At 45.4% G+C, this 12,500-nt stretch overlaps 2 protein-coding genes across 4 annotated transcripts in view; one reads left to right on the top strand and one right to left on the bottom strand.

Moving 5' to 3' along the window:
- Positions 1-12,500, top strand: part of opcml (opioid binding protein/cell adhesion molecule-like) — a 400,369-nt gene that overhangs the window by 176,629 nt on the left and 211,240 nt on the right. The window lies entirely within an intron of this gene.
- Positions 7,860-12,500, bottom strand: part of LOC147249292 (uncharacterized) — a 5,182-nt gene continuing 541 nt past the window's right edge. Inside the window, exons 2-8 of one of the 2 annotated variants that reach the window (XM_086179276.1) lie at positions 12,439-12,500; positions 12,258-12,338; positions 12,039-12,169; positions 11,706-11,955; positions 11,387-11,541; positions 11,215-11,293; positions 7,861-10,819 (exon numbers count right to left, since the gene is read on the bottom strand). The exon at positions 12,439-12,500 is cut by the window's right edge and continues 82 nt beyond it. In XM_086179276.1, the coding sequence (XP_086035402.1) occupies positions 9,959-10,819; positions 11,215-11,293; positions 11,387-11,541; positions 11,706-11,955; positions 12,039-12,169; positions 12,258-12,338; positions 12,439-12,500 (1,619 nt within the window). In that variant the 3' untranslated portion in view covers positions 7,861-9,958. Of the gene's footprint in view, positions 10,820-11,214; positions 11,542-11,705; positions 11,956-12,038; positions 12,170-12,257; positions 12,339-12,438 lie in introns of both variants that reach the window. The other variant, XM_086179275.1, reaches the window with a different exon arrangement.

Here is a 12,500-nt window from a genome sequence, read left to right as displayed (position 1 = left end):
TGAGACCTGGTAGGACATAGTTGCACCTCTCATGTCCTGGTTTGCCAAATCTGGATAACTGGATAATCCAGGATGAAGTGAAGACTCTGGGCCTGTGATTCTGTGTTACATGGAGGAATCACAGACATGAATTTTTGGAAAATCAAACACATTTAACAACAAAGAATACCAATGAAAGAGTAAATCGTTTGGAATCAAAATACATACATGGATTCAGGGCCTCCCAGCAAGAAGGTTGTGGGTGGAGCCCCGGCTGCAGCACAGGGTCTTTCTGGGTGAGTCTCCATGTTCTCCCTGTTCCTGCTGGGTTCTCTCTGGTACTCCAGCTTCCTCCACAGTCCAAAGACATCAAGAGGGACCAGGTTAATCCAGACTCTAAATTGACCGTAGGCGTGGCTGGGAGAGCCAATGGTTGTCTGTCTCTATGTGTTGGCCCTGCCATGGACTGGTGACCTGTCCAGGGGGAAGGCTGCTGGGATAGGCTCCACCCCCACCACCCTCAACAGGAGAAGAGGGAGAACATGGAGGGATGGAATTGTTATTCACAATAAGTGCGAATGAATGTGACCGCTACATGAAAAGAAAGGAAGGAGAGGTGATGGAGCTGGAGCTCCCAGACCAGCCGGAACTTCTTCTTCTCTGTTTACCTCCACAGGAGAACCAGAACCAGGGCTCTTCTCGATTGGTCTGATTCATTCTGATGAGATCAATCAATACACACACACACACACACACACACACACACATACATATATATATATATATATATATATATATATATATATATATATATATACATATATACATATGTGTGTGTGTGTGTGTGTGTGTGTGTGTGTGCGTGTGTGTGTGTGTGTGCGTGTTTATATGCATATGTATGTATCTATGCTCTCTCTCCCTCTAGTAGCTATGATTCTTGCAGGACAGACATGTCCAGTTAAACATTAAAGTTCCGATTCGTCAACATACTCCAGCAGGGTAGGGGACTCAGTTTGGAACCTCTGAGGAACTGTGCTGGCCCCCTGAGGAACAACGTTGGCCGTCTGAGGAGCCACGATAAAACCAGGTTGAGTAAAATAAGCCAGGGTGTGAGGATCAAGGACCATATCAGTAACAGAGGAAGCGTGTGTGTGCGTGCGTGCGTGTGCGAGTGTGTGGGCACGCGTGTTCATGGTAACACCCTCAAAGAAGAACGATGCCTCTATCAGGACCATTTTTGACTCATTAAATGCACCAACTGAGCTGATCCAGTATCAGTTTATTCCAAATGAGTTTTTCATTCACTTGATAAATGGAAAGAGGAGAGTCTGAATGGGTGAGGCAGGTGACAGATGATCCCCAGTCACTAAATCTGAGCACAATTTGCAGGAAATATTCCTTTCAAATTATAATTGACAGGTGTGGAAGTACATGGGGCAAATAATATTAGATATGGGAAAGTATTTCACTCTGGCCAGACAATTACAGGCAGCTGCTGACATGATTTACTGTTACCAACCTGCAGGAATTATAGCTACACGAGGGAGAGCGATTAGTTTAAGCTCAATCGGCAATCTAATTCCAGAATTCCCTGTTTTCCCGTGCGACAGATTTCACATGACTTGAATTGTCTGCAGGCTTGTTGAACATTAAGTGAATTGCACTGATGTCATTTTATTCCAAGGTACAATTTTACCTGCCTCCCAAATCTGATTTCCACCTTAAATTGGGCCCACTTCAAAGGTCAGGCTGACGTTTGCAGGGGTCTAATAAACCTTGGGCCTGAGAGCAGGTAATCACTTTTCAGCCTGGATATGACACCACGTCCTCCTGAGTCTCTGTAGGACTAACACCTCAGCACGCAACCGTCTGCATGGAAATCTATTTGCATACCAGCATGGGCGGATGTGAGCGACAGTAATTGTTGATATCTAATTTGCATCATCAGTATTTGACTGTGGTGGCAGATTGAGGAGTAAAAAACTCTGTCATCATTCATCACCACTGTTTTTAAAATTCTGTTACAAGTTTAATCAAACGTCAAAAACATGCCAGGTAGGTTTCATGACAAGAAGGTGGCAGTTCTTTTGAAGACTGAAATTTAAAATTGTCTGAAGATTGTCAAGACTCAAGTTGTGTTGACAAGGAATGTTGTACTTTATTCCGATTGTGCTGTGGAGCAGAGGTCCTCCCTGTGGCCCCCATCAAGAAGGTTGTGGGTGGAGCCCCGGCTGCAGCACGGGGTCTTTCTGGGTGAGTCTCCATGTTCTCCCTGTTCCTGCTGGGTTCTCTCTGGTACTCCAGCTTCCTCCACAGTCCAAAGACATCAAGAGGGACCAGGTTAATCCAGACTCTAAATTGACCGTAGGTGTGGCTGGGAGAGCCAATGGTTGTCTGTCTCTATGTGTTGGCCCTGCCATGGACTGGTGACCTGTCCAGGGGGAAGGCTGCTGGGATAGGCTCCACCCCCACCACCCTGAACAGGAGGAGAGGGAGAAATTGGATAGGAACCAACTTTCAAAGTCTTGAAACTCAGTTGAATGCCTCACTGAGAGCAGTGTGTGCCTTACTTCTGTGGACTGGTTATGGATCAGTGGCGTGGCTTCTACACGCCCACAACCAGCCATCAAAAACTGTATGACAAGCTTGGGTAAACATCTTTACTGGTTTTCCCTGATTCAAAGACCAAACTTCAATTCTTTTTTGTATCCATGATAACATCTGAGACTCTTAACTGTCCAATCAGTGTCACTGCTGAGGTGTTCATGCAGGGAGGTACCTGGGCAAACACTCAGCCCTGGAATTTTCTCCCAAGCGGCTCGCAGCTGCCTTTTGTTCTGAGAATTCAAATGGACACCAGGTACCAACCTGATCAGGCTGCTTCTACCACTACCAGGCTACTGCAAAGGGTCAGTACATGCTAGGCTACACCATGTAGCCGTACTACTAATACCTGTTTCCCCCTACACACACCCCTGTGCACGTCTTTTATTAATGGGGTCTGTCCTGGATCACTGGAGGTTGGATGGCCTCCATGTAGGTGGTTGTTGACTGGACAAAGCTGCAGACAACAGCAACAGGTTTGCAGGAGCTAGCAGGGCTTTTGTCAGTGGGAGGGGAACTTCAGATACACCGAGGGACCTCACGCTGGTTGACAATTGTAGGGGGCACGGCTCAGAGACAGAGGCCGTCTAGTTAGCAAAGGGTTGCTGGTTCAACCCTTGTGCCTCCTGGTGACTGCGTCAGTGTCTTTGTGATACTGAACCCCTGATAGCTCAGGGGTGTGGGCCCCTGCAGTCCTTGACTTGACTTGGTCTCAAATCCCAACAATGATACAGCCAATATTGCATATTTTCTGCAAATTGATGAATCAAATGTTTGGATAAAACCTCTAAATCAAAGGACCTATTGCTTATTATATTCCCAACAAATATTAAGTATGTACTCATATTTTTCTTCTGTTTTAGTAATAACGCTTGCAAATTTTGCAAAGTATGTAACAAACTATAATGTGTATGTGTTAAAATTAGGGCCCTACCAATATGGATTTTTGGGGCCTATGCTGATTTTGATATTAGGGGGAAAAAATTCCAATAACTGATATATTGGGTGATTTTTTTTAATTTGCATATGAAAAAGACAAAATACCTGCTTTTGATGGCATAAATTCAGTGTCCCAAACCTGTTACAAAGATTTAAATTGAAGGGCAACACCCACGATCATCTCAGACATAAAGAAGCCTCTCTGACAGAGTCAACATTTACCAGGTAATATATTTATTGCAGTAGAGTTCACAGTCAGGCTGTTATTGGCGTGCACTACATTGGACAGAGTCTCATTAAAAGGTCAGTGAGCGTGAGTCTGTAGGTGAGAGGCAGGAGGAGAACCAGCGCCATGAAGTCTCTGGTAAAACAGGGTTGGAAATGCGCCTCTCGGATGTCCTCTCAACGTGCGTTCACATTTTCTTTCCTCCGTGAAGTTGCAACTACGGCCAGAAACGTTTTATTCCTCCTCAACGCCGTAAGAAAAAAGAAAACCCAGTCGGCGCGCTGCTGAACATAAATGCAGCCCACAGCGGTTTCTGCACAGCGATGAAGCGTCATCCTGATCTGCTCCGGTCTGATCTCGTCTGGTAGCAGCAGCTGCCTGAGTGAGCGTAGCATGACTTTGAGGTACTGTTCCGTTACAGTGACATCGTTCCTGGTGCTGGAAGTGACTCGCTTCACTAGTTCAGCAACATAGCTAGTGTTTAAGCTAGGTTACCCTAACGTTCTTTAGCTTGCTAACGTATCACGCTGGACTGATGATGTCAGTGAAGCCTGACAGACACCAGGAGGCACGCCATGGGAAACTTATGAAGTGGTTTTTATTTCTCAAGCTACTGACCATAAACTGACCATCGGGGAAAACTGCTGGCTTTTAGTACGCGTGGGCTGTTGGCTTTTCAGTACCGTTCACTGCTGCGCTCTCACTCTGTGGGGTTGCTGTGGAGCATGACATGAGAGGAGTCAGAGCGCCCTCTACTGATGACACAGGGACATAATTTCTAAGTACAACACTCTATTAACACCATTTTATTACTGAAAATTATGTGTAAAAATCAGCGTCAATAGGCCAACTCGCTGATTACCGATTATGTTCTAATGCCGGCCAATCAATCGGCCGGCTGATTGATCGGTCGGGCCCTAGTTAAAACACTTTTACACAGTATTGGAAAAAACATACAACCATAAGTCTAAATGTGAATATCCTCAAAAGCAGCAAGTTGTTGTCGTAGTGTGGCATAGCACCGTGGGCTGGTCCCCCTCTACTGTGGCTGAGTGACTGTACTTCAGTGCTCTCAGTCTTGCTCTCTCCTGACAGGGTGGGACACGAGCAAGGTTGTAGGAACTGGTCTGCTGGCCTGTATCAGATTTTTCAAAGCCAAACCACATCCACCCAACAGAAGAGGACAATCTCTCAAGAACAAATCCATCGTTCACTGTTGGTGTTACTGCAGGACCTACAGATGGATCAAGCACCATCGAATGACGTAAAATGTCGTGAATTGTAGGTTTCGAAAGCAAATAATAAATTACATACTTATTTTCTATTGCCAAACGCCGTCATATCTCACAGCCCTTCTTCATTCCAGTCATTTGGAAGAGTTAACATGCTACCCATGTGTGTGACACAGAAAATGAGCAAGTGCAGATGCAGCAGGTCAGAAACTCTGCTCTGCCCCTCAAATGTTACACATTCACATGTATTTAGAGGCTTCGACGCAGGTGTCTTTTTGAAACCAGTTTTGCTGCCCCCTGCTGGCAGTATGGTGTTACCCCATTTACCTCACGCAGTACAACACATCTCCTCCACAGAGACACGTAGAATTAACTGAGGTTAAGAATATAGATAATAACTTCAAACAAAAACACCTGCAGGTAATGGTTATGTAAATATTCAGTCTGAAGGGAACAGTAGGCTAACACGTGCGGTTTGTGATGTCATGGTATCATTTTCATCCTGTGACTGCAGTCCTCGGTGACGTACAGAGGTAGGAGCGTGCTGTATGTTGGGTGCTGCTTAAAATGCTTTTTGAAGATCAGCAGTAAAGAACCCTTGATGAAAGTGAAGTTTCCATCTGCCGTGTCACCTGAGGAAGCAGGCCTTCCGTCAGTGTTTGATAAATCAAACAAGCGTCTTGGCTATGATACAACTGTTGAAAGAGACGAGGTAATCCCTACTTTTAACCTAGCCTTTCATCAGAGAAAAAGGCTGATCCGCCCAGCACTTAATGAGCCGCCAGACTTTCAGAAAGACACAATAAAATTAAGCATTGAACTTCAATATCATTATTCTATCATTATTTGTTCCTTTCAGGAGAAAAACCAACACGTACGCCTCTAATAGAACACTCACCGGGAGGGGATAATTATGACACATGGCCCACTTATCTTAGACAGCTTTGTGTTAAACATTCCAAATGAAGCTGCAGCAGGAGCTGAACAGAAGCCTCCTCGGTCTCCCACAAATACAGCAGCATCAGCTGTCCTGGATGACTCGTCTGTGGAAGGCTTCTTCGGGCGTCAGAGATTCAACCTTCTCCTGGCTGTTGACAGTGTCTGGCTTGGCATTGAGAGTAATGAGAACCATGAAGAGCAGACTGTTGACAGTGACCCCTTTGACTCGGCTCTACATTTATAGCCATCAAGTGGAGAAGGACCTATTGGCTTCTGTGGGGGTCGAAGCTATCAGGGCCGTGAGGGTTTAATTACCGGCATGGCAGCATTAAGCGCTCAGTGTGGTGCATCGCTGTACACAGGTTAGGATCCAGTGCACGTGTTGTACATTTTGTTTTATTCTGTAGCCGCTAGCCGATCCTGTCCACAGAATAATACAAACTACAGTAGAGTACCACACATGAGTAGGGGTGAGCATCGGCAAGGACCTTGCAATACGATATGTATAATAATACTCTGGTCACGTTACAATATTATCACGATATATTGCAATATTCTACCCAGTTAATATCAAAATGAAAAGTAGAGATGCATGTCAAGTGGCTGAATATGATCATCAGATGATATTGATCAGGGGACAAATTGAGCCAAAACCATTTGCTTCAAAACAACCTATTTATTATTTACTCTTGGTGTTTTTACACATTTTCATCAAAAAAAGAAAAGAAAAAGATTTCTTTTGAAAAGTTTCTTTTTACTGAAACTAGTGTCAAGCTGTCTAACAGCAACCATGACAACATACTGTAAGTGAGTTGTTTTAAGGGCTGTCTTCACCTCTTCGTACACCTTGGGCACAGCTGTGGACGTGTAGCAGTATCCTGTAACAAAGCTCAAATATATGTAGCATCCACCTGAAGCCAGCGTTGTCAACTACACTATATGGGCACAAATCTTTACAAATAGAATGCAGTATTCATAGCATGATTAATACGTCGTGGGGCAGCAGCCTCAGCAAGGAAGCCCAGACTGTTCTCTCCCCAGCCACTTCCACCAGCTCTTCTGGGGAATGTAGATTGACAGGTAAATTGATAGCTTCGCCTTTTGGCTTAACTCTCTACACCGCAACAGACCAGTTTAGTGCAGATGCCGCCCCAATCCACCTGTCAATCTCCTGCTCCATCCTACCCTCACTCTTGAGCAAGATCCCAAGATACTTCAACTCCTCCACCTGAGACAGGACCTGCCCTCCGACCCGGAATGGGCTGTCAACCCTTTTCTGGCTGAGGACCATGGCCTCGGCTGATTCCCATCCCAACCGCTTCACACTTCACACAGCAGGAGTTGGAGATTGTTGTTTGATGCAGCTACGAGGATTGCATCATCCGCAAAAAGCAGAGTGGACATCCTCCTGCCACCAAACTTAACCCCCTCCACCACCGCTGCATCTAGAAATTCTGTCCATAAAAGTTATGAACAGATCCTGTGACAAAGGCCAACCATCACTGGGAACAAGTCTGACTTACTGCTGGCAACACGAACCAGACTCTCACTCCTTCGGTACAGAGACTGAATGGCTCTTTGTAAGGGGCCATCCACTCCCTGAGTACCCCCAGGGTGCTCCTGGGAACACGATCATTAGCCTTCTCAAAATCCACAAAGCGCATGTGGACTGGTCGGGCAAGCTTCCATGCCACTTCCAGCACAGCGAGGGTGAAGAGCTGCTCCACGGCTCCAAGGCCAGGATGAATACCACATTGCTCCTCCTCAATCTGACCTTCGACTATCGCCCTGACCCTCCTCTCCAGTACCCTGACGTAGACCTTTCCAGGGAGGCTGAGGAGTGTGATCCCCTGATAGTTGGAACACACCCTGTGGCGCTCTCTCTTAAAGCTGGGGACCACCAGCCTGGTCTGCCACTCAAAGGCACCGCCCCGATGTCCACGCGATGTTGCAGAGACGTGTCAGATTCAAATAAGTGACGAGTCAAATCTTGTGCTGCTGTATTCTCTCTCTTTGTGGGGAAAAAAACAAACATAAATGGATAGTTGAACCATTTTATGAGCAGCTGAATGGGAGTCGACTGTTGACATTAAGTGAAATGATTGTTGCAACAATCTCCTGTTTCCCCTCTGAATGCTAAATGACCTTTTTTCTCTAGCTGTGTTCTCTCTTTCTCTCTGTCTTTGGAGGTACAGCACTGAGTTTAGCTTTGGTCCTGGAGCCCTTTTAACAGGTTCAGGTCATGGAGAGGAACCGCAGCCCCACAGCCTGTTACGACTGGTTGATTTATCAAATAATCTCGAAACCACAGCATGATCGTAGTGCAACGTCCAAATCACAGGAGGTGCAGCAGTTGCTGAAGGCCAAATACGTGTCAAACTGCCATTCTAACCGAAGTATAGTTGCGATGCTGAGATGCACCGTTCTCTCCATGGTATCGCCGTTATTATTTAAACATGTTTTTCTTATTAAAATTCGAATAATGACACTGGAATGGTAATTCTGTCTAATATTGTGAATCATATTGCAATTGCTATATAGGTCAAAGTAATCTTGTACTTCATTTTTTTAACTGTTCATCCCTGAAGCCCGCGGGAGCTGCTCAAGTTGCATGTCATCATTCAAGTATCTAGATTCTAGAACAAAAAATACGTTTACAGGCATTTGACTCATGGAAGTTGTTGCTTTTTGTTGGTTTTGCAAGAATATTCTAAAGTGCTTCATGGATGAGAGTGGGAATGACGATATTTCTGTACAAAGCTCCCTTATTTTCTATTTATAACTTGAAATTTGTGTTCAATAGATCTTTATTTTCCAGAGGGTTGACGTGGTACGTATGACCTGTAAACATCCTAATATCCGTGAAAGTGCAGTCTTGCCCTCTGCACTTTTCTATTCTATTGAACCCAGCAGTGAGCAACGTCATAACCAGCACTAGTAGGTTTTTTCCTAAACTGCCACAGGGTTGAACTTGGAAGTGACCAGCTGCTGCTTGTGTCCAGTAGCATGAACCATTACCAGAGCCTGCCCCATTTGTGCTGCCTTTTTATTACAGTGTGGCTTGTAGCTTTTATTTCTCCACCTGATGGTGTTCCTGCTCACAGAAATCCATCCCAAAGACATGGGGGAAGAATACGTGAACAGGGAGAAAGCAGATTTTGAAATATTTCTGTAACCGCACAGGACAAAAACAGAGCACTCTAATATGACAGCAGCTCAGTTTTGTTAGAAAGCACAAATAGTTTTCTGACATCTGAAATACCCCAATAGATTTATTCCTAAATACGTACCAAATGTGCTTCAATGAATCAGCGTGGAGGCTGTGTGTGTGTGTGTGTGTGTGTGTGTGTGTGTGTTGTCTTGGATTTACAGCATGCATTGGAGGAAAATCTATGGCTGTGAAGGAGCCAGGGTCAATGATGTTGTTCCTTACAAAGTACACTGCACTCATTTCTCTGCCTGGTGGCGGCACATTTGCCCAGCAAATAAAACAGAAATGCTTCCTGACCATGGTAGCACATCTGATAAAATTAGCTCAGGGAAACAAGGGCAGTGCCACCTTCAAAAGCCTTGATAGTTTTCTGTCTTTCCGATGCACTTTGAAACTTTTTGGGACACACAGTGCACTGCTCTAAATCCATATACTTGTCTTGAGTGAAATGAGCCATGTCACTGTTGCTGCAGCGCCATCAGCTCCAAATTAGCAAACAGCCAGACATGACTTCAAAAAGCTTGCTTCAACGTGAGTGTGTCATCTGGTTTCATCTGAAGTACAGCGAGTTGTGGTTTTTTTGATGAGGAAGACCAATGGCTGATGAAGCCTATGTGAAGCAGTGATTACACAGGAGAAAGGGAACAGGCTCATTAGATGGTAGGAGGACAATTAAACAACACATGAGGCTGTTTAGAAAATATTGAAAACAGGGATTTTCAGGTTTTATGGTGGAATAAACTTGAATTCATCCTGGATGTGAATTTCTTATCACTACCCCAGCCCCCCAACCAGTATGAAGACAACAAATGATGAACAGCCAGGTGGTCAGACTTTCCTGATATTCAGGAAGTTGCAGATTCTCTTCCACAGGGACCGTTCCTTCAGCTTGGTCTGAGGTACTGCTGCATTGTCTTGGATTTTGGGGTCCGGTGAAATGCTTTGAACCTGTCCAGCAGTTGAAGAGTTTATGCAGACCTCCAGTGGATCCTCCTGCTTTGTGACTTCACGTTTCTTCTTCCTCATCTTGACCTTGCGACGCCTCTTTGCTGCGTCAAGTCTCAGTTGGAGCACTTCAGCCCTCTGACAGGCATTCTCATACTTCTGGCTGAGCTCCTGGCGTGATTTTGTCATCTGCTCGAGCTTCTCTTCCAGGACACTGTTTTCCTGTCTCTTTGTGGCGAGTTTAGCTAAAAGTTTTTTCTCCTTGGCCCGGTGAATCTCCTTTAGCTCCTCCATATTGTTCAGTAAAGACTGTTCCTTTATGGAGGCATCATTCTGCAGTTTTGCAATCTCTGCAGAGACTTTGTGACAGAGGGCTTCCATCTTGGTCTTCAATTTTCCGATCAAGACCCTGTCCTCCCTAACTCTGTTTAAGAGAGACCCTTCCTTTGCCTGATGCTGCAGAATGGCCTCAGCCTGCTGATGACTGCTGGCCACCTGGTCTTCCAGTAATTGTTGGAGGACAGCGTTCCTCTCTCTCTCTGTCTGGATTTCAACCAAAAGTTCAGCTGTCTTAGCATCGTAGAATTTCCTGACCAGAGCGAGCTTCTCAATCTCCCTCTCTCGTCCTTCCTTTAACTTCCTGTTGTTTTCAGTGAGGATCCTGTTAATTTGCTCCAGATACCTGATGTAGCCTTCTTGTTCCATAAGCTTGTTCCTTAGCTCCTTATCCTCAACAGTTTTGACCTGCATAAAGATGCAACACGGTGGAGGAGATAAATGACTGGGACATGCCGGATAAGCTGAGAATTCAGCGGTCAGTCACTCAGAATTCTGGCTTTGACGCCACTGATCAAAGAGAAGTCAGTACACCACACTGGCCCCTCTATGTACCTGCAGAGACAGACCCACTATAGAGCCCAACAGAAAAAAAACAACAACTTTTGGCTTGAAATGAAAACCAATTATCCAAACATTCAGCAGTGCACTCCCGTGGAACACCGGGAAAGCACACACCGAGTCGCAAACACTTGTTGAGAAAATCAAGGAACATGCATGTGGGTTGTGACTTTGATGTCTGTGGCAGAGGGATCCCAATTACTGTGGAACGAGACAGGTGTCAGCATGACGCTGTCACTCACCTGTGGCGTGACCTGAGCAATCCTTTTGCTGACCTCCTCCTTTGGTGTCTGGCCCTTGTCATTGTTCTCAGTGTGGCTGCTGCAAAGGAAAAGCAGTGTCTCATTTCGATCCTGTATTGTGTGTATGAAGATGTCATCGTCTGCTTTGTTGAACACTGAGCTCCATAATAACCTCTGACTTGAACTCTTGCTTGTTTGACTCTGATGGAGGCCTTGACTGGCAGGTGTGATGAAGGGAATGTTGCCAGCGACAAATGGGTGGTAGAGGATTACTGGCCACGCCATCCGCTCCTTTGGGTTTTTTGTCAGTAAACCCCTGATGAAACTCTGTGAGAGAGATGTCACATTGTCACAATGAACATGATGACGCTTTTTGTCTCTATGTTTTTCAGTGTGTTCAATTAAAATCACAATAAGCATTTTGGCAGCATTTTTTGTGCACACTAAGATGGTGCAGTGTGACCAGGCATGAGAAAGTAGCTGTTGTGTACCATGCAGTTGCTGCTCATAGCGTCTGGAAATTTGACGGAGCTGTTCAGAATGAGCTCGTTCGTTTCTGAGCGGGTGACGCCACAGAAGGGAAGTTTGCCGGTGCAGAGCTGATAGAGGACGCAGCCCAGTGCCCAGAGATCAGCTGTGTGATCGTATGGTTGCATCTTCACCCGCTCAGGTGACAGGAACAAGGGCGTTCCCTGTGGAGATGTGAGCAGGGTGGTGGAGCTGGTCATGACCTTGGCAAACCTAAAACAGAAGTGCATCACATGTACGTAAACTTGCAGAGGACAATTCACACAGCCAGGTTTTCAAAATCAAAATCTACCTACCCAAAGTCACAGAGTTTGACGACTCCGTTGTCCTCCAGCACAATATTTGCTGTTTTCACATCTCGATGCACAATATGACGTTTGTGTAGATAATAAAATGCAGAGACCAGTTGGCAGGTAAACCCACGAACCTTTGAAGGGGGACAGAAGTTCAAATGTTGGTTTTGTGAAATCAGAATAAGTGGAACATCGAGCCTGAATGTGTGCTAAAATGAGTACCTGGTCCTCTGGGAAGACGCCACGCTGTGATAAGGCACTGAGCAAATTCAAAGTACCTGCATACTCCATGACGATAATGAACTATTGACACAGTCGAGAGACAGTTGATAGTCATGCAGTCGATCAAAGGATCCACATGAAAGCAAAGAGCATTGTGAAGGGATATTATATTTAATCTTACCTTGGTTTGGGTTTGAAAGCTGCCAAGAAATTTCACAATACACGGATGCTGAATATCCTTCA

This window comes from Aulostomus chinensis, chromosome 15 (genome assembly GCF_037954235.1).
Source record: "Aulostomus chinensis isolate RoL2024-O1b breed Wild chromosome 15, RoL_Achi_v1.0, whole genome shotgun sequence".
In the NCBI taxonomy this organism is placed as follows: Eukaryota; Metazoa; Chordata; class Actinopteri; order Syngnathiformes; family Aulostomidae; genus Aulostomus; species Aulostomus chinensis.
The sequence above is the reverse complement of the archived record's forward strand: the minus strand, read 5'-3'. Positions and strand labels throughout refer to the sequence as shown.